The 20,613-nt window shown below is 46.7% G+C and overlaps 2 protein-coding genes across 2 annotated transcripts; both read right to left on the bottom strand.

Annotated features, from left to right (window-relative positions):
- Positions 1-1,155: 1,155 nt before the first annotated feature.
- On the bottom strand, positions 1,156-5,090 carry LOC138215052 (major histocompatibility complex class I-related gene protein-like). Its single transcript, XM_069177006.1, has 2 exons — positions 4,937-5,090; positions 1,156-4,048 (listed from the first exon to the last, which is right to left on the bottom strand). The coding sequence occupies exons 1-2, from the start codon at positions 4,992-4,994 to the stop codon at positions 3,015-3,017; spliced, it is 1,092 nt and encodes a 363-aa protein (XP_069033107.1). The 5' UTR covers positions 4,995-5,090; the 3' UTR covers positions 1,156-3,014.
- A 1,956-nt stretch (positions 5,091-7,046) lies between these two features.
- LOC138215045 (major histocompatibility complex class I-related gene protein-like) lies at positions 7,047-11,018 on the bottom strand. The gene is made up of 2 exons (XM_069176995.1): positions 10,865-11,018; positions 7,047-9,939 (listed from the first exon to the last, which is right to left on the bottom strand). Exons 1-2 carry the CDS (start codon positions 10,920-10,922, stop codon positions 8,906-8,908), a joined length of 1,092 nt encoding a protein of 363 aa, XP_069033096.1. The 5' UTR covers positions 10,923-11,018; the 3' UTR covers positions 7,047-8,905.
- Between the last annotated feature and the right edge of the window lie 9,595 nt (positions 11,019-20,613).

The following is a 20,613-nucleotide window of genomic DNA, read 5'->3' as shown; positions in this document are numbered from 1 at the left end:
AGTACTTTATACATATATTCTAAATTGAAAAAAATAAAACCGCAAAGTGAAAGGAAAAGAATGAAACAACTTATTGCATGTTCTTGCTTGAATGTAATGTTTTACATTATGGACTACATGCATAAGTTAGTAATCCATATTATGGATGACAAAATTTACTTTTAGGTTATTAGTTTTGCAGGAACGTGCAAATTCCACATATAATGTTCCACGTGGGAATTGAACCTGATACCTTCAGACAGAGATACAACAACGCTGACAGGTTCACCACTATGCTGGCTTTCTTAACTTGAACGGAAGTCAGATTTATAGCATGTCGTGCAACATATGACTTTTTGATCATATTTCAGATGACATGTTATAGTATGACTTTTTTATGACTTTTTGGAGTATGACCTTTTTCTGAACTGACATGCCTCAAGTTACTTCTCACTGTGAGGCAACTCAACCAGTAAACAATGAAAAAAAGTCTCTTTTGGACATTTTTTTTTACCTTTGGTTTGTGGCTGTGGCTTACCCTTACAGGGACTCGCCTTAGGAGGTCTCGACCTCTGTGAACCTTGTGTGTTACCTCGGCGGGTAAACTGTGAACCATATGTTGAAAATGCTGGTTATTTTTTGAGAGTAGAGTACAGCTGGAACTGCACACAGATGGGACTGCAGCAGGCTGGAGACAGAACCGGGTCAGAACCGGGGATGTTAAAACGAGTAACCGGACTTACTGCTCACCGGCCGGATACCAATGTAGGACATCGGACGGACTGCCGCCGGTGGAGTGTGAGGCCGGGGTAGATAAACTGCCAGGTGGTGATCACCTGGATTGTCTGCAGCTGTGCAGGCTGATCAGGGGCGTGGCCATGGGAGGAGTCTGGAGGCGGGCAGAGGAGGACACAGACCAAAACACCAAGCACATGGCAAACAACAACAAACGGGAATGACAGAACACATCCGGAGAGATCAGGGGAACAAAAGGTGAACACAGGATTAGACAGGGATCCTGACAGCCAGAGAAAGACAGGTGTGTCACAGGTGTGTCATCACATTCCTTCTCCATTTTATGAAGTTTAATCTGTTTTTAAAAAGTTATTTCTGGAAACGTTGGGACACCTTTTTAAATGCAATAAAAAAAATTAAAATTAAAACAAGAATCTGTGATTTGTTTTTTTAAAACTCACGAAACTTTATTTAAATGATAAAAATACAAAGAAAAAGATTTCCAGATTTCACTGGAAATCGACATCCACTTAAACACAGACAGTAGCAGAACTTCAGTCTTCGTATTACTGGATCTCAGTGCTGCATTCGACACGGTCGATCACAACATACTACTGGACAGACTAATAATCTGGGTACGACTCTCTGGCACTAAACTGGGTTGAATCCTACTTGAAGGACCGAGAATACTTTGTCAGAAGCTAATTACACATCAGAGCACACTAAAAGGACATGTGGTGTTCCCCAAGGTTCAATTCTGGGGCCTCTTCTGTTCAACATCTACATGCTTCCACTGGCTCAGATTATGAAAAGAAACAAAGTGTGTTATCGTAATTATGCAGACGACACACAAATCTACATAACTATATCACCAGGGGACTATAATCCCACTCAAGGGTTGTAAATGCATTGAACTAATCAACAACCGGAGGTGCCAGAAGTTTCTTCAATTAAACAAAGATAAAACAGAAGTCATTGTTTTTGGGGCCAAAGATGAACGATTGAAAGTCAGCGCTGAGCTTCAATCTCTGATGTTAAAAACCACAAACTGAGCCAGAAATCTGTAGTTTTTGATTCAGACCTCAATCTGAACACACATATCAAGACAATTACAAAATCAGCCTGCTATCACCTGAAGAATATATCAAGGATTAGAGGATTTATGTCTCAACAGGATTTGGAAAAACGTGTCCATGCATTCATCTTCAGTAGACTGGACGACTGTAACGGTGTGTTCAAGGGTCTCTGTAAAAAGTCAGTCAGAGCGCTGCAGCTCGAGTCCTCACTGAGACCAAGAAACTGGATCACATCACTCCAGCTCTGAGGTCTTTACACTGACTTCCTGTCCAACATGAATCCACTTTAAAATCCTGCTGTTGGTTTATAAAGCACTGAACAGTTTAGGGCCAAAATACATTTGTGATCTGCTGCGACCTTCTGAACCATCCCGACCCCTCAGGTCGTCTGGGACGAGTCTCCTTTCTGTCCCCAGAGTCACAACTAAACATGGAGAAGCAGCGTTCAGCTTCTATGTTCCACATTTCTGGAACAAACTCCCAGAAAGCTGCAGGTCTGCTGAGACTCTCAGCTGCTTCAAATCAACATTGAAGACTTTTCTGTTTGCTGCCTTCAATTGAACCAGATTCAAGGATGTTGATCAATTTCCTGCATTTCTGCATTTTATTACTGTATTTTATTTCTTAAACTGCTCTGCAACTTTTATTCTATTTTGAGCTTGTTTAATGTTTTAATGACTGTTTTTAATGTTTCGATCAATGTTCTTAATTGTTTTTAAATTTTCTTTTCCTTTGCCTGATGTTTTGATGATTTTAATTGTTTTATATGAAGCACTTTGAATTACATTGTTGTTGAAATCTGATGGACAAATAAACTTGCGTTACCTTCACTGAAATATTAAAAATATATATGTAAACAAATAAGAAATTTGATGGTTGAAAATCAATTTAAAGCTACAAATTCATGAAATTCCCTCCAGGTGTTCTTGAGATTCTTGATGAGTGCATCTGATTGATCTGATTGAAACCTGACGATACTACGTCCCGCCCACCGATAGCTGTAACCTGACTGCACCACAGCCTGTCAATCAAACAGACACGCCCCCTAAAACAGGTCTTCTTGAATCTTCTTTTCTAATGAATGAGGGATTATTTCCAGAAGGAGTTTATCTAATGACACCGTGATGATTGACTGATGGAGTCTTTGTTGGAGCCCCTAGTGGCCTTCAGTGGTATCACACTTTAAGACAGTTCAGAGGGAGGTGCTGCAGGTGTTCCTGGTTGTTACTCCGTGGTCTCACACGTCGCCGGGTCTGCTGCTGCAGCTCGGTCCTGGTCTTCGGCCTCCTCCTCCTGTGTTTCCATGGCGACACTGTCCGACCTTGCCCTCCTCCTCCTCCACCACAGCACCACCACCACCAGCAGCACCAGCAGCAGAACGGAGACGGGAACGGAGACGACGGGAACTCTGTGCGAGCGCGAGAACTCGGCCCTCCAGCTCACCTCCATTCGGTTGTCGAGGCTCAGGTGAGACGCTGCACAGGTGTAGCTGTGTTTCCTCCGCAGCTCCTCGTCGTCAACCGTCAGCGTCTTCCCCACCTGGTAGAGGCCGTTGCCGTTGGGTAGCACCGAGCCGCCAGTCAGTTCGTCCTCGTCCACGGGCCGGCCGTCCCGCAGCAGCGTCAGGTTGATGTGGCGAGGGTAAAAGTCTGTGGCCAGGCAGGTGACTCGAGCTCCGCCCACCACCTGCTTCGTTAGGACGCGGACTCGAGGTCGAACCCGACGCATCACGAGGTTCTTCTCACGGTCCAGAAGGTTTTGAAGAATCTGGACGCAGACCGGTAGGTAGACTTTGGTCCAGAGCTTATGGACGTACGTACTCTTCGCCCAGTCCAACCACATCTCCCAGCTGTTGATGCCGGTGAACGTGAAGTCCGTCATGTTGTACATGAAGCTTTCTACTTCCTGCCCGTTGTTGGCTTCCCTGAACATGCTGAACACCGGCTGCCTGTCCAGAACCTCACAGCCTACCAGCCTCTGATGGACGACGACTCCTGTCAGGTTGAAGTTGTGCTTGGCCCAATTAAGTCTCTCCCTCATGTTGAAGATAATATCCTGCAGCACAGACGTGCCCTGCTGGCCCAGATCAAGCTCCGCCCCCTTCTCACCTCCACCCCCGACCCTCATCACCCGGTCCATCGTCGGGTCATAGTAACCAACCTGGATGTCGTCCAGCTTCAGGACCATATTGAACTCTGGAAACACAGTTGACCCTGAGATGGACGAAGCCAACACCCACAGTGAGTGTCGTCCTGAACCTGATGGGAACAAAGCATTATGGGTAAGAGGGAAACATCAATTTAATAATATTTACAGAAATACTTTTACATTTATACGTTTGTCAGACACTATAATCTGTAGTTCCTGTCTCTGCCTGTAGAGGACAGTGTTCCTGTAGTTCCTGTCTCTGTCTGCAGAGGACAGTGTTCCTGTAGTTCCTGTCTCTGCCTGTAGGGGACAGTGTTCCTCTAGTTCCTGTCTCTGCCTGTAGGGGACAGTGTTCCTGTAGTTCCTGTCTCTGTCTGCAGAGGACAGTGTTCCTCTAGTTCCTGTCTCTGCCTGTAGGGGACAGTGTTCCTGTAGTTCCTGTCTCTGTCTGTAGAGGACAGTGTTCCTGTAGTTCCTGTCTCTGCCTGTAGAGGACAGTGTTTCTGTAGTTCCTGTCTCTGCCTGTAGAGGACAGTGTTCCTGTAGTTCCTGTCTCTGCCTGTAGAGGACAGTGTTCCTGTAGTTCCTGTCTCTGCCTGTAGGGGACAGTGTTCCTGTAGTTCCTGTCTCTGCCTGTAGGGGACAGTGTTCCTGTAGTTCCTGTTTCTGCCTGTAGAGGACAGTGTTCCTGTAGTTCCTGTCTCTGCCTGTAGAGGACAGTGTTCCTGTAGTTCCTGTCTCTGCCTGTAGAGGACAGTGTTCCTCTAGTTCCTTTGCATTACTTCAGCAGCAGCTTTAAAACGTAAAAGTTCTAAAAACATCAAAGTCTGTAGGACATGATGACACATCTCAATGTTATGACCTCTTAGAAACAAAACAATAAGTAATTAAAATGATGAATCATCAAAATAATTGATAAAGATCAGACATGAACAGACCGGTGAGCCTTCGTAAAAACACTGAAGCACAGAAACTTGTTTACAGCAGAATTTCAGTACCTGAACTCGTCGTCTGGAGGAGGAACAGAGACACAAACATCAGCTGGAAGACCAACATATCGATTAATCTGAATCTGATCGATCTGTATTAGAAAATATCGATTAATCTGAATCTGTATTCGTTCCGTCTGTTTCTGCTTCTCAACTCTTTCACTTTCTCTCCGTAAATACTTTGAACCAATCAGCATCCTTCAGTCAGCTGTCTCCGGGCAGATTAAAAGAATTCTGAACAGCCAGAGAAAGAAAGTGCGTCACAGGTGAGTCACCTGATCACCTGTAATTTACTGTTCAGCCTACAGGGGGCGCTGATGCTCTGATTTACAGAAGTTACAAACTGTTCCTCACTTTCTGTGTCTGAGTGAACTGCCTGTGTGTGTGTGTGTGTATTTTTGTATTTTCATGTGTTTGTGTCTGTATGCGTGGGGGGGGGCGGGTTGTGTATGAGTGTGTATGAGTGTGTCTGTGTCTATATGTGTGTATACGGGCTCGAACCCGTGTCTTCACGACTTCGTTTCCAGCTGGCAGTCGGCGTCGTAGACCGCAGGACTATCTTCGGTGCCGGAGAATGAGTCGTGGCAGGAGAAAGTGTACCACGGAGTTCACTCAGAGCTTCCAGAGACTCAGCCAACAGTCTGGTTAACTTAACAGATAAAAGATTCTACTTCACCAAGGTTGTTATTAATGGTTCAGATTCCACCTGTTGATGGTGATTCAACTTTTAGTGAAGTTGAAACGTTTGGAGAAATTGAAAAAGTTTTGCATTCACAACACATTACAGGAAGATATTTAATATCACTGCAGACCTCCTTGAAAACACGTATATCTACTATCCAAAGAATGTCTGTGGCAATTTTGGTCGCATTTGAATGAATATTTGTGGACCGTGGAGTAATAGGTTGCAGTTTTAATTCTTAATTATAATGTTTTTCTTCAAGTTAAGACAAAAAGAGTTTAGATAGTACTTTATACATATATTCTAAATTGAAAAAAATAAAACCGCAAAGTGAAAGGAAAAGAATGAAACAACTTATTGCATGTTCTTGCTTGAATGTAATGTTTTACATTATGGACTACATGCATAAGTTAGTAATCCATATTATGGATGACAAAATTTACTTTTAGGTTATTAGTTTTGCAGGAACGTGCAAATTCCACATATAATGTTCCACGTGAGAATTGAACCTGATACCTTCAGACAGAGATACAACAACGCTGACAGGTTCACCACTATGCTGGCTTCCTTAACTTGAACGGAAGTCAGATTTATAGCATGTCGTGCAACATATGACTTTTTGATCATATTTCAGATGACATGTTATAGTATGACTTTTTTATGACTTTTTGGAGTATGACCTTTTTCTGAACTGACATGCCTCAAGTTACTTCTCACTGAGGCAACTCAACCAGTAAACAATGAAAAAAAGTCTCTTTTGGACATTTTTTTTTACCTTTGGTTTGTGGCTGTGGCTTACCCTTACAGGGACTCGCCTTAGGAGGTCTCGACCTCTGTGAACCTTGTGTGTTACCTCGGCGGGTAAACTGTGAACCATGTGTTGAAAATGCTGGTTATTTTTTGAGAGTAGAGTACAGCTGGAACTGCACACAGATGGGACTGCAGCAGGCTGGAGACAGAACCGGGTCAGAACCGGGGATGTTAAAACGAGTAACCGGACTTACTGCTCACCGGCCGGATACCAATGTAGGACATCGGACGGACTGCCGCCGGTGGAGTGTGAGGCCGGGGTAGATAAACTGCCAGGTGGTGATCACCTGGATTGTCTGCAGCTGTGCAGGCTGATCAGGGGCGTGGCCATGGGAGGAGTCTGGAGGCGGGCAGAGGAGGACACAGACCAAAACACCAAGCACATGGCAAACAACAACAAACGGGAATGACAGAACACATCCGGAGAGATCAGGGGAACAAAAGGTGAACACAGGATTAGACAGGGATCCTGACAGCCAGAGAAAGACAGGTGTGTCACAGGTGTGTCATCACATTCCTTCTCCATTTTATGAAGTTTAATCTGTTTTTAAAAAGTTATTTCTGGAAACGTTGGGACACCTTTTTAAATGCAATAAAAAAAATTAAAATTAAAACAAGAATCTGTGATTTGTTTTTTTAAAACTCACGAAACTTTATTTAAATGATAAAAATACAAAGAAAAAGATTTCCAGATTTCACTGGAAATCGACATCCACTTAAACACAGACAGTAGCAGAACTTCAGTCTTCGTATTACTGGATCTCAGTGCTGCATTCGACACGGTCGATCACGACATACTACTGGACAGACTAATAATCTGGGTACGACTCTCTGGCACTAAACTGGGTTGAATCCTCCTTGAAGGACCGAGAATACTTTGTCAGAAGCTAATTACACATCAGAGCACACTAAAAGGACATGTGGTGTTCCCCAAGGTTCAATTCTGGGGCCTCTTCTGTTCAACATCTACATGCTTCCACTGGCTCAGATTATGAAAAGAAACAAAGTGTGTTATCGTAATTATGCAGACGACACACAAATCTACATAACTATATCACCAGGGGACTATAATCCCATACAAGGGTTGTAAATGCATTGAACTAATCAACAACCGGAGGTGCCAGAAGTTTCTTCAATTAAACAAAGATAAAACAGAAGTCATTGTTTTTGGGGCCAAAGATGAACGATTGAAAGTCAGCGCTGAGCTTCAATCTCTGATGTTAAAAACCACAAACTGAGCCAGAAATCTGTAGTTTTTGATTCAGACCTCAATCTGAACACACATATCAAGACAATTACAAAATCAGCCTGCTATCACCTGAAGAATATATCAAGGATTAGAGGATTTATGTCTCAACAGGATTTGGAAAAACGTGTCCATGCATTCATCTTCAGTAGACTGGACGACTGTAACGGTGTGTTCAAGGGTCTCTGTAAAAAGTCAGTCAGAGCGCTGCAGCTCGAGTCCTCACTGAGACCAAGAAACTGGATCACATCACTCCAGCTCTGAGGTCTTTACACTGACTTCCTGTCCAACATGAATCCACTTTAAAATCCTGCTGTTGGTTTATAAAGCACTGAACAGTTTAGGGCCAAAATACATTTGTGATCTGCTGCGACCTTCTGAACCATCCCGACCCCTCAGGTCGTCTGGGACGAGTCTCCTTTCTGTCCCCAGAGTCACAACTAAACATGGAGAAACAGCGTTCAGCTTCTATGTTCCACATTTCTGGAACAAACTCCCAGAAAGCTGCAGGTCTGCTGAGACTCTCAGCTGCTTCAAATCAACATTGAAGACTTTTCTGTTTGCTGCCTTCAATTGAACCAGATTCAAGGATGTTGATCAATTTCCTGCATTTCTGCATTTTATTACTGTATTTTATTTCTTAAACTGCTCTGCAACTTTTATTCTATTTTGAGCTTGTTTAATGTTTTAATGACTGTTTTTAATGTTTCGATCAATGTTCTTAATTGTTTTTAAATTTTCTTTTCCTTTGCCTGATGTTTTGATGATTTTAATTGTTTTATATGAAGCACTTTGAATTACATTGTTGTTGAAATCTGATGGACAAATAAACTTGCGTTACCTTCACTGAAATATTAAAAATATATATGTAAACAAATAAGAAATTTGATGGTTGAAAATCAATTTAAAGCTACAAATTCATGAAATTCCCTCCAGGTGTTCTTGAGATTCTTGATCGGTTGGTCTGATTGATCTGATTGAAACCTGACGATACTACGTCCCGCCCACCGATAGCTGTAACCTGACTGCACCACAGCCTGTCAATCAAACAGACACGCCCCCTAAAACAGGTCTTCTTGAATCTTCTTTTCTAATGAATGAGGGATTATTTCCAGAAGGAGTTTATCTAATGACACCGTGATGATTGACTGATGGAGTCTTTGTTGGAGCCCCTAGTGGCCTTCAGTGGTATCACACTTTAAGACAGTTCAGAGGGAGGTGCTGCAGGTGTTCCTGGTTGTTACTCCGTGGTCTCACACGTCGCCGGGTCTGCTGCTGCAGCTCGGTCCTGGTCTTCGGCCTCCTCCTCCTGTGTTTCCATGGCGACACTGTCCGACCTTGCCCTCCTCCTCCTCCACCACAGCACCACCACCACCAGCAGCACCAGCAGCAGAACGGAGACGGGAACGGAGACGACGGGAACTCTGTGCGAGCGCGAGAACTCGGCCCTCCAGCTCACCTCCATTCGGTTGTCGAGGCTCAGGTGAGACGCTGCACAGGTGTAGCTGTGTTTCCTCCGCAGCTCCTCGTCGTCAACCGTCAGCGTCTTCCCCACCTGGTAGAGGCCGTTGCCGTTGGGTAGCACCGAGCCGCCGGTCAGTTCGTCCTCGTCCACGGGCCGGCCGTCCCGCAGCAGCGTCAGGTTGATGTGGCGAGGGTAAAAGTCTGTGGCCAGGCAGGTGACTCGAGCTCCGCCCACCACCTGCTTCGTTAGGACGCGGACTCGAGGTCGAACCCGACGCATCACGAGGTTCTTCTCACGGTCCAGAAGGTTTTGAAGAATCTGGACGCAGACCGGTAGGTAGACTTTGGTCCAGAGCTTATGGACGTACGTACTCTTCGCCCAGTCCAACCACATCTCCCAGCTGTTGATGCCGGTGAACGTGAAGTCCGTCATGTTGTACATGAAGCTTTCTACTTCCTGCCCGTTGTTGGCTTCCCTGAACATGCTGAACACCGGCTGCCTGTCCAGAACCTCACAGCCTACCAGCCTCTGATGGACGACGACTCCTGTCAGGTTGAAGTTGTGCTTGGCCCAATTAAGTCTCTCCCTCATGTTGAAGATAATATCCTGCAGCACAGACGTGCCCTGCTGGCCCAGATCAAGCTCCGCCCCCTTCTCACCTCCACCCCCGACCCTCATCACCTGGTCCATCGTGGAGTCATAGTAACCAACCTGGATGTCGTCCAGCTTCAGGACCATATTGAACTCTGGAAACACAGTTGACCCTGAGATGGACGAAGCCAACACCCACAGTGAGTGTCGTCCTGAACCTGATGGGAACAAAGCATTATGGGTAAGAGGGAAACATCAATTTAATAATATTTACAGAAATACTTTTACATTTATACGTTTGTCAGACACTATAATCTGTAGTTCCTGTCTCTGCCTGTAGAGGACAGTGTTCCTGTAGTTCCTGTCTCTGTCTGCAGAGGACAGTGTTCCTGTAGTTCCTGTCTCTGCCTGTAGGGGACAGTGTTCCTCTAGTTCCTGTCTCTGCCTGTAGGGGACAGTGTTCCTGTAGTTCCTGTCTCTGTCTGCAGAGGACAGTGTTCCTCTAGTTCCTGTCTCTGCCTGTAGGGGACAGTGTTCCTGTAGTTCCTGTCTCTGTCTGTAGAGGACAGTGTTCCTGTAGTTCCTGTCTCTGCCTGTAGAGGACAGTGTTTCTGTAGTTCCTGTCTCTGCCTGTAGAGGACAGTGTTCCTGTAGTTCCTGTCTCTACCTGTAGGGGACAGTGTTCCTCTAGTTCCTGTCTCTGCCTGTAGAGGACAGTGTTCCTGTAGTTCCTGTCTCTGTCTGCAGAGGACAGTGTTCCTCTAGTTCCTGTCTCTGCCTGTAGGGGACAGTGTTCCTGTAGTTCCTGTCTCTGTCTGTAGAGGACAGTGTTCCTGTAGTTCCTGTCTCTGCCTGTAGAGGACAGTGTTTCTGTAGTTCCTGTCTCTGCCTGTAGAGGACAGTGTTCCTCTAGTTCCTTTGCATTACTTCAGCAGCAGCTTTAAAACGTAAAAGTTCTAAAAACATCAAAGTCTGTAGGACATGATGACACATCTCAATGTTATGACCTCTTAGAAACAAAACAATAAGTAATTAAAATGATGAATCATCAAAATAATTGATAAAGATCAGACATGAACAGACCGGTGAGCCTTCGTAAAAACACTGAAGCACAGAAACTTGTTTACAGCAGAATTTCAGTACCTGAACTCGTCGTCTGGAGGAGGAACAGAGACACAAACATCAGCTGGAAGACCAACATATCGATTAATCTGAATCTGATCGATCTGTATTAGAAAATATCGATTAATCTGAATCTGTATTCGTTCCGTCTGTTTCTGCTTCTCAACTCTTTCACTTTCTCTCCGTAAATACTTTGAACCAATCAGCATCCTTCAGTCAGCTGTCTCCGGGCAGATTAAAAGAATTCTGAACAGCCAGAGAAAGAAAGTGCGTCACAGGTGAGTCACCTGATCACCTGTAATTTACTGTTCAGCCTACAGGGGGCGCTGATGCTCTGATTTACAGAAGTTACAAACTGTTCCTCACTTTGTTTCTGTGACTGAGTGAACTGCCTGTGTGTGTGTGTGTGTGTGTGTGTGTGTGTGTGTGTGTGTGTGTGTGTGTGTGTGTGTGTGTGTGTTGTTGGACTTGGGCTCCTGCTAAATAACCAAAATGTGTCAGCCCCCAGTCCTGCGTGTTCTTTAATGAGGCAATAGGAGAAGATGTCAGGCTCCAAGATATTTATTTAACAGCAGCAGAATAACCATTTTACAGAGCTCTGGGTCCAGACTATGTTTCCCTGACCGCAACAGAGTATGTGTCAGTTCACGAAGTCTGAGCTTCTGACTTTCCCTCACCCAGTCTTCTTATAGTCCAGACACCAAAAAGTCATGTGTATTGATGTATCCTTTGTTGGTTGGAGGAGGTGATGGTTGTCTTCCTTCACATCCTGGAGTCCTCCAGACAGCCGTCTGTTCCTGTTTGTGCCTCAAAGAACAACAGTATGTGACCCCAAAGGTTGCAGACCCCCTCCTGTGACCTTTTCGTTTGGCACAGTACTCTCACTCTCATTCACAACCACACCCTGTTGTTTACACCTTCATTCACAACCACACCCTGTTGTTTACACCTTCATTCACAACCACACCCTGTTGTTTACACCTTCATTCACAACCACACCCTGTTGTTTACACCTTCATTCACAACCTTTCCTCTACACCTTCATTCACAACCACACCCTGTTGTCTACACCTTCATTCACAAACACAGCCTTTCGTCTACCCCTTAGGATTAATAGTTGATAATACGACCTATATATAATTAATATGATATGGCATATATATATGTTGTATTATTGTAAACATAACCTAGCACAGAATCGCACAATTCCCCCTTTTGGTCTCTCACAGGAGACCAACAACTGTAAGAAAGAAAGAGAACACAAATCAATGCAAAAGAGACATGGGTGCATACAAACAAATCCTACACCACATTCTCCTCATCATCCTCCTCCCTGTCCATCAAGGCCAGCTCCCCTTCCAGGAGCAAGGACATCTGGTAGGGAGGAGGGTTGCCCGTCTTCTCCACAGTGGCCACGATAATGCGACTGCACAATGACCTAATGCAGGGAACACAACAACAGCACACAATGCAAAAGCACACAACATCCCCAAAATCGAGAGGAATACCGAGACCACCACATTCTTCCATTTCCCAAACCATTTTCCTAACCAATCACCCAGAGGATTAGCAATCCCTGACATCTCATGCATTTCTCGGGAAAGAATTTTCAAACCTTCTAAGGCTTTTGTGACTGACCCATCAGGAGCTGTGTTGTTGGCGATATACGTACAGCACTGATCCCCGAACATGTGGCACACACCCACTTTTTCAGCCAACAGCATGTCCAACGCCATCCTATTCTGCACCATCATCAGCGAGGTCGCCACCAACTGCTCAGATAGCCCCGCTACCGCGTCCCGTGTGGCATTTGCCAGCCTGAGGACATTGTAATGTACAAAATTAATTCTATCAACATTCTTATTGGGTGTAATGGGGAACAGAGCAGATATAATAGGGAGATTTTCAAACCCAGCAGCCACTTGATCAACTAATTTATATTCGTCTGGCACTCCTCTCGGGACGCCAATGGCATCCATGTAGGTGGAGGATCCGATGCCAAAAGCGTCCGTGCACGGGAGTGTGTGCCCGTTCCGTTGCCTTTGTAGCCCAGCAAGGTTAAAGGTAGGCCCAACCTCACCAGTGCACAGGTGCCGCCCCACTGAGGTGGGAGCTGAACATACAATGTATATTCCCCACAATACCAAAAAAGGTCGGCTCTGCCCCATGTCATCTGTGTTCTATTGGACCAATTGGATACGCCAATGTTATGTAAACACCAACTTGGATCCACGTTTCCCAGCTCCCGCTCGCCTGTGCTGGAGAAACAGGTATAATTACCTTTTCTTGGTGTGAATACAGGTGGGATGGTGGTGTTCTTAACTGGGGGAAAAATCCCACTCAAGGTGTCGCAGCCCCCTGGATGCGCCTGCATGGTGAGTTTCAGCATGCAATTAAACCCTGTAGGATCTATATCGGGAAACAGTGGAGCAGGGACAGTGAACAGCGTGGGCCTCGCTGAGGAGCATGCAACACAGTCAGACATATTCTGAGACAATGCGGTGGCTGATAGCCAATCTAGCCACGTGTTCTTGTCATTATATCCGGTGGCGATATGGAGCAAAACGACAGGTGTGATCTTTTCAGGAGGGCTCGTCGCCACTTTCCCAGATTTGTCAACCGTTACTACAACCTATCCTTTGCGCCCCGGGGTAGTGGTGGTCTTTATAGTAATTTTCACCAGTCCTGTGTGATCTTTCCCTCTCTGATCAACTCCAAGCGTGAGATACAGTGATTGATAGGCCATAAACCCAGTTATAGAGAGCCTCATAGCGTTTTGTCCAGGCACATCCATGCCTTTGCACAAATGAAATTTGGAACCCACTGAGTCGTACTGACGAGAACCCCATGATTTTGGGCCTCGAGTCCATCCTTGCACGTCCTCCCAGGAGCCACACTGCGGTGGGACATGTGTGGCAATGCACCAATATATGTCATAATCTCTCCAATAATTGGGGTTACCATAACATGAGATTACATCGCATAAATCAAACTTGAACAGAGTGGATGAACCTCTGATGTAATTCAGCTCTATACCCCCGTATTAAGTCAGCCATTTGTCTGCGTGTTCTGATGCTCTGTTTTCCCGCTCCTGGTGTGGCATCGGCCCTTTAAACCACCACAGTATTGACGCAACAATTATTACAGATATTACACTACATGCACATACCCACTGCCGGCGTGGCTCCATTGTAACTACAACTTTCCAGATGTTGCTGTTCGATATCTTCTCTGTATTGTTAGTAAAAAATGTTTTACTCACACGCCCTTTTCACCTTCTTATTACAGCTCACATCACATTACCGCTACAGCACTTCATACATTGCATATATATGAAAAACACACAATCACAGTTCTTTCGCACAGTTGTTTTTTTTTTTTTTTGTTTTTTTTTTTCCTCCCTCTTCCACTTATTGTTGATCCTGATTTGTCAGATCAACTGTTACTTGACCCAGCGTCCGCTGGGGTGGGTCTGTTGCCGTGCACTGTGACCAGTGATACCAGTTCTCTCCTTTGCCGTCCAGCCGGACTGCGTGTGTTGTCCTCTCCTTAACTCTGTATGGTCCGGTCCGGTCCACCTTGGTTCCGACCACTTCCTCTTGATCACCTTTAGGAGGACCCACTCCGCTGTATGTGGTGTTCCTGGTTCACTGCCCCCTTTTGTCTCTGCCACCTGGGTATAGAAACCTGACACCAAAGCTGTTAGTTGATCATAGTATGGCTTATATTTCATCCAAGAACTGGTTTCGATCGTCACCGGGTTTCCTGCGCCTGGACCTGGAAACTGCTGTCCAGTCCACAGCTCAAAAGGAGTGAACCCTGTGGTAGAATTCACAGAGCTGCGCACTGCCATCAATGCTACTGGCAGAGCCTCCACCCAGGACAGCTTGGTTTGCGCACATACTTTACTGATTTTACTTTTCAGTGTCTGATTCATTCTTTCTACCCTCCCCTGTGACTGAGGGTGGTAGACGGCACCAAATGCGTGTTTTAGGCCCAAATGTTTTTCTACTTCTTGTAAGTCTTTATTTTTGAAATGGGAGCCGTTATCTGAACGGATGTGACGAGGAAACCCATGCACGGGTATGTAGTGATTTATCAAGAATTTGATCACTGTTTTTGCATCCTCTTTTTTAGCAGGTATTGCCTCTGGCCAGCCAGTGTATGCATCCACGGCTACCAGGAGGTACCTGTGTTCTCCCACTCTGTCAATCATGTCGGTGTAATCAATGATAATGTCCTGCCCCGGTAGTGGTGGCAGGGGACACTGTCTTTGGTGAGGCTTAATGGTCGCCTTTACATTGTATACCATACACACACTACATTCTCCCACGTGGTTTTCTATCATAGCCGGTAGAAATAGATGCCACCAATGGGTCTGATGTCTCTGCATCTGTTTCTGTCCACAGTGAGTGAGACCATGTGCTTCCTGTAATGTCCTCTGTACCAGGCCTGGTGGCAGAACTAGTCTACCATCCGGGGCTCTCCACAATCCATCCTGTTCTGTGGCTCCTCTGTCCTGCCATACACTGGTGTCCCATGGAGAGGCCTTTGTCTGCTCCTTTCTTATCATGTCTACATCACACTGTGGCAGCATGTCCTGTATTGTCCTGTCGGTTTGCAACATAACATATGCAGCTCCATATCCTGCCGCTCTCTTTGCAGCCTGGTCTGCTTGATCATTGCTCATTGCAATCCAAGTGTCTGTTTTGTCGTGTCCTTTACACTTCATGATAGCCACAGCTTTTAGCTTCATTAGTGCCTCCACCAGTCTCTTCATGTCTGCTTCATGTCTGATGGGTGTCTTGTCTGCAGTCAGGAATCCTGCTCTGATCCATTGTCTCAGCTCTATATGAACAGCACCCACTACATATGCTGAGTCTGTGTAGATGTTTACAACTTTCCCTTCTGCCCATTCTAGTGTTTTAATCATGGCCTGTAGTTCTGCTATCTGAGCTGACTCTTTCCCAACTACTGGCTCTGCTACCACTTCCTCAAATCCTTCCTATGTTCTCCTGACCACCGCTAGGGCTGCTTTCAGTCCTTCCACTGGAAGTCTGTAGCAACAGCCGTCGGTGAACAATGTTTCCTCAGCTTCCTGTAAGGGAGTACTCTGTAGATTCTCTCTCACCCTGACATCTTTCTGCACTCTTTCCTCACACACATGCGGCTCTCCTTCTCCCATGTTGTCTGCCATGTTAATGCCTTTGTGTGTGTATGTGATGTGTGGTGCTGTCAGTGTTTTGTCCAGCCTGGTCTGTCTTAATGATGACATGGTGAATGCTGTAGAATTCACATATGCCACGACTGTGTGTGTGGTGAGTACTATTAATTGATGTTGCATGACTATGTGTGCCGTTTTCTGCAAAATCTTTGCCACTCCTGCTGCATGTCTTGTGCATGGTGGGTGCCTGTTCTCTGTAGCATCTAGTGTCACACTTACATACATCAACACTTTCCGCTCACCCCCCTTTTTCTGAAACAGCACATCATTTGCTGTCTGGGCTGTTTCAGAAACATCCAGATAGAATGGAACTTTGTAGTCCGGGACAGCCAGATCAGAAGCAGTGCTAAGAGCGTTTTTGAGTGATATAAACGCCATTTCCGCCTGCGTGGTCCAGATTAAGGGTGCACTGAGATTCCTCATGCCCTGTTCGTTTACCATAGCCCTCAACGGGGCAGTCAAACAACCATACAAAGGGACAAAGTGTCTGCTGAATCCCGTCAGCCCCAAAAATGATAACATGTCCTTGACTGTGACGGGTTTAGGATGATGCAGGACAGTATCTCTATGTGATCCGGATACGCCGGTCCCACTTTGAGACACAACCCTGCCCAAAAACGTCACTGACTGGCGGCAGCATTGCAACTTGGACCGAGAGACCTTAAATCCAATCTGGAAAAGCCGGAGTAGCAACATTTCAGTGGCCTTAAGACACAGGGCGGGGTTCGGGGCTGCTAAGAGGAGGTCATCTACATACTGGATCAGTACGACACCAGGTGGTAACGTCAGATTCGTCAGCTGGTCTCTCAAGGCTTGATTAAACAACCCCGGCGAGAGAATGAAACCTTGCGTGTGTACCGCAGCTGTTGACCCTGGTATGTAAATGAGAAAATATTACGCAGGGATGGTTCTAATGGCAGACAGAAAAACGCATTAGCCAGGTCAATACAGGAGAACCACTTGTGGTCTGGTGTGAGGCCTGACATTGCCGTGTAGGGATTTGGAACAGGTACAGTGGGAGTCGCCACCACGCTGTTAACACGTCTCAGGTCATGTGCCATGCGATATTTGCCGGTGTTTTGTTTCTCAACGGGTAAGATAGGTGTGTTCCATGCACTACCCGACCGCTCCAACACTCCTGCATTTAAAAGACCGACAATAGTGTATCCTATGCCTACCTCCGCCACCTGTTTGTGGGGATACTGTTTCTGCCAAATGGGTGTGTAATCAGTGAGTGAGAATGTGATAGGTTTGACTCCACCACAGAAGCCCACATCAGTGGGGCCTGTGGACCATAATGCCTGTGGCAGTAAGTCCAGCATGTGAGCGGAGTCGGGGTGGTCAGTCTTTTCCCTGCCGTGATAACGTTCAATTTGTTGATGTTCCAGGGTTGTCTTGTCAGTGAGAAGTTTTGTAAGTCTGTATGCCTTCTCAGTAGGTGAGAACGACAGATGAGGAATCTGGGTGTGCAGCCAATCAGTTTGTGCGAGCAATCGTTTAGTCATTGGGCCCAAGTCTTTGGCCTGATGTCCCGTATGTACTGCGAGTGTGATATGTGGTGTAGCCTCGGTGGACATTTTATACCATTGTATTTGGTCCCACGTCAGGTCAACCGCTGCCGCCACCCCCTCTGGACCCATAAAAATGCATGTGGACTGTATTGACCATTCCACATCCGCCACTTCCTTTTCAAATGCTTCGTGATATACTTCATCATCATCCCGATCATAATATAGGGTTACATGGAGGGGATCAGAGGGAGGAGCATGAGGATGGAGAGTGGCAATCCAGGGTTTCCACTCCTGAAACGTTGACCAGACTCCGCCCCCGGTGGTGGGTTCCGGTAGTACAGTTCCCCAATAGATGTCCGCCCATCTGCCTGGTGCCGAGGGCGAGTTGTCTGCGGACAACATCATCTGTGACCCTGAACACATCGAGTTCAACGAGCAGTTTAGCGACGTGCCATTCGGAAAAGTCACTACCACTCCTTCTGGGCTGCACAAAATGGATGCTCCTGTTCTGATCAAAATGTCTCTCCCCATAAAATTTACAGGGCAGGTTGGGGCCGCGATGAACTGATGTGTGAATGACTGTCCAGCCACTACCGCATGGAGTGGTGTTGTGAGAGGCAGGTGTTCAGATTTTCCCGAGAATCCAACAAGCTTGATTGTCGAGTGTGAGAGTTTGTCTGGTGGCACATTGTCAGCTAGCGTAGAATAGCGAGCACCAGTGTCTACTAGGAAGGGCAGGTCCTTTTGTAGTACTCTCATTGTCATGTAGGGGTCTGCCAACCCCACATGGCTGGTGTTTCTCGGGCCTCCTCAGAACCACCCCTCATGGGAGCGGGGGTCTTGCATCTGGGGGTACTGTCCAGGTGGTGGGGGTGGTGCTACCCCTGCATTTGGGGCTTGATGGTTGTAGCCTTGCGGAGGGAATGGAGGCGGGTCCGGTCGGGGCCCTGGAGAGTACCACCCATTTCCTTGTGGGCAGGTCCTGAACCAGTGATCAGACTGTCCGCATATAAAACAGCTGTTCCCTCTGGGCGGTCCTCCTCTCATGCCATCTCCCCGAGCTCTACCTCTGAACCCTCCCCTGTTCTGTCTGGGCCCCTGCCAATATTGTGGAGGAGCGGGTGGCCAATTAGAATACTGTGGAGAGGGTGCATATGGCATCATCATGTGGGTCTGAAGTGGAGGTGGAGCCAGCGGTGTCTGCTGTGGTTGAGTCGGTGGTGTGTGCATGTGTGAAGTGTCGGGTTGAGGTGTCGGTTGTACCACCATTTGTGCCTCCCCCTTGTGACCTCTTTTTGTTGCAGTAGCTCTACTTCGAGCATCCTCTAATTGCAGTTTTAACAGCTGGGTCTGTGCCGCGTTCAGACCATCATCCTTCTCTTTTTGCTTCTGTTGGTGAGCTCTAGTGTGGTGCGCTAAATGTTTTTCCCACTGTTGACTGTCAGATCCTAACATGTCTGGATTAGCCTCCATGTTATCCTGTACTGACCGTGGCATTCCTCCTAATACAGCTTTACGGAAAAGAGTGGCTTGCAGGGGGCTCGAGCTAGGATGTGTCCCAGCCACCTCCGTCCAGGTGTTCCTGCACTTAAGTAAAAATTCTGCCACACTCGCTCCGTCTTTATATGTGAATGTCAGACAGTGCATCGCACCCAGCGGTGGGGGAAACCTCTCCCTCATTGCTTTTCCAATTCTTGTGGCCTTAGGGGTAAAGAGAGAATCATCTCGTTCGGTCCCTGTGTCGGCTGATATCTCAATTTGTGTGGTCTCGTGTGCAGCCAGCTGGCGGCCAATCAGTGCTCTCCAGTCACCCATAGCTAATGTATGTCCCTGGGTGAGTTGGCAGAACTTTGCCATCCAGGTGCCACCCCCTTCTGATGGGCTGGGCATTTTTTCCAGGATGCCATTCATGTCTGTGAACGAAAAGGGCTGATACACCAGCCCCTTTCCAGGGCCTTTGTCTAAGAGGGGCATCATCATGTGACGGGGTCTATCCTTGGAGCGGGTGTTGTATGAGTGTGAATGTGAATTTGGTTTTATGGTAGACTTATGTTCTGGGTGAGGGGAGGAGAGAAGCAAGCGCCCATTAAGTTGGGCTGCAAACTCTACCGGACCGTTTTCGTCTGATTCTGTCTCGCTGTGGTGTGATTCACTCCCTGTCTCTGATTCCTCACCCTCTCTATCCCCTCCCCGCTCATGTTCTGGTCTCCGCCTACTTTCAGTGCCTCCCTGTTCCCTCAGCGAGTGATGGTCACGCTCTCGACGCGCTCTGACCTCCCAGGGTTCCTGGGTTGGGTCTGCAGGCGTGGAGGTATACATTCTGTTCTTTCCTGTCTCAGTCGTGGGCTGTTCTGCCGTCCATGGTGCTTTCAGGCCCTGTTCTACCTCTTCCACCATCGATGTCAGTCGGGTCAATTTACTCTGAATCTCGCCCTCCATTCTGAGATGTTCTTGTGCTAGTAGTTCATACTCCTCTCGAACCCTGTCTGCTCCTGGCCTTGGGCCCTCGTCTGGCACCGGAACGGCCTCCACAGTTCCACCTTTTATGGCGAACAGTGGTGCCTGTATCCGTGGGCCCAAGACATAAGGAGGGGGTGCAGTTGACTGAGACAGGTCAGGATACAATTTCGGTGCTGAAGTCATGGGGGGTAGGTCGGTTTTGTCCGTCGTGGTAGTCATAATCTGCAGTGTGTCATCTGGTCTTTTCGTCACCTGCTTTTTCCGTTTACTCTCCCACACTTGCTGTGTGGCTCCGCCTGCTAATGCCATATTATGCAATCTTCTCCTATCCTGCATCTCTTCCTTTTCCTTTTTCCACTTCCTTTTTTCTGTCCACCCCTTAGGACCACCTTCTTCACATTTCTTTATGTCTTTTCTGGTCTTATTTTCTGCTCTACTCAGCCATGGCCACACCACCATCATGTCCTGGTCTGAGGGGAATCCTTCAGTTCGTCCCATAACTTATCATATTCTCTCATCTCTCTTTTTCTGACTCCCTTGTCACATCCACTACTCAACTGCATCCTCATGAGAAC

The sequence above is a fragment of the Embiotoca jacksoni genome, unplaced genomic scaffold, assembly GCF_022577435.1.
Source record: "Embiotoca jacksoni isolate LCO1_2020_lvr unplaced genomic scaffold, fEmbJac1.0.p SCAF_106, whole genome shotgun sequence".
Taxonomy (NCBI): domain Eukaryota; kingdom Metazoa; phylum Chordata; class Actinopteri; family Embiotocidae; genus Embiotoca; species Embiotoca jacksoni.
The sequence above is the reverse complement of the archived record's forward strand: the minus strand, read 5'-3'. Positions and strand labels throughout refer to the sequence as shown.

Excerpts from the sequence above, each read along its gene's own strand:
- LOC138215052 (XM_069177006.1), bottom strand. The coding sequence starts at position 4,994 with ATGTTGGTCTTCCAGCTGATGTTTGTGTCTCTGTTCCTCCTCCAGACG. Across the intron at positions 4,049-4,936 it reads CCTCCAGACGACGAGTTCAG|GTTCAGGACGACACTCACTG; the intron begins GTACTGAAATTC and ends TGTTCCCATCAG.
- LOC138215045 (XM_069176995.1), bottom strand. The coding sequence starts at position 10,922 with ATGTTGGTCTTCCAGCTGATGTTTGTGTCTCTGTTCCTCCTCCAGACG. Across the intron at positions 9,940-10,864 it reads CCTCCAGACGACGAGTTCAG|GTTCAGGACGACACTCACTG; the intron begins GTACTGAAATTC and ends TGTTCCCATCAG.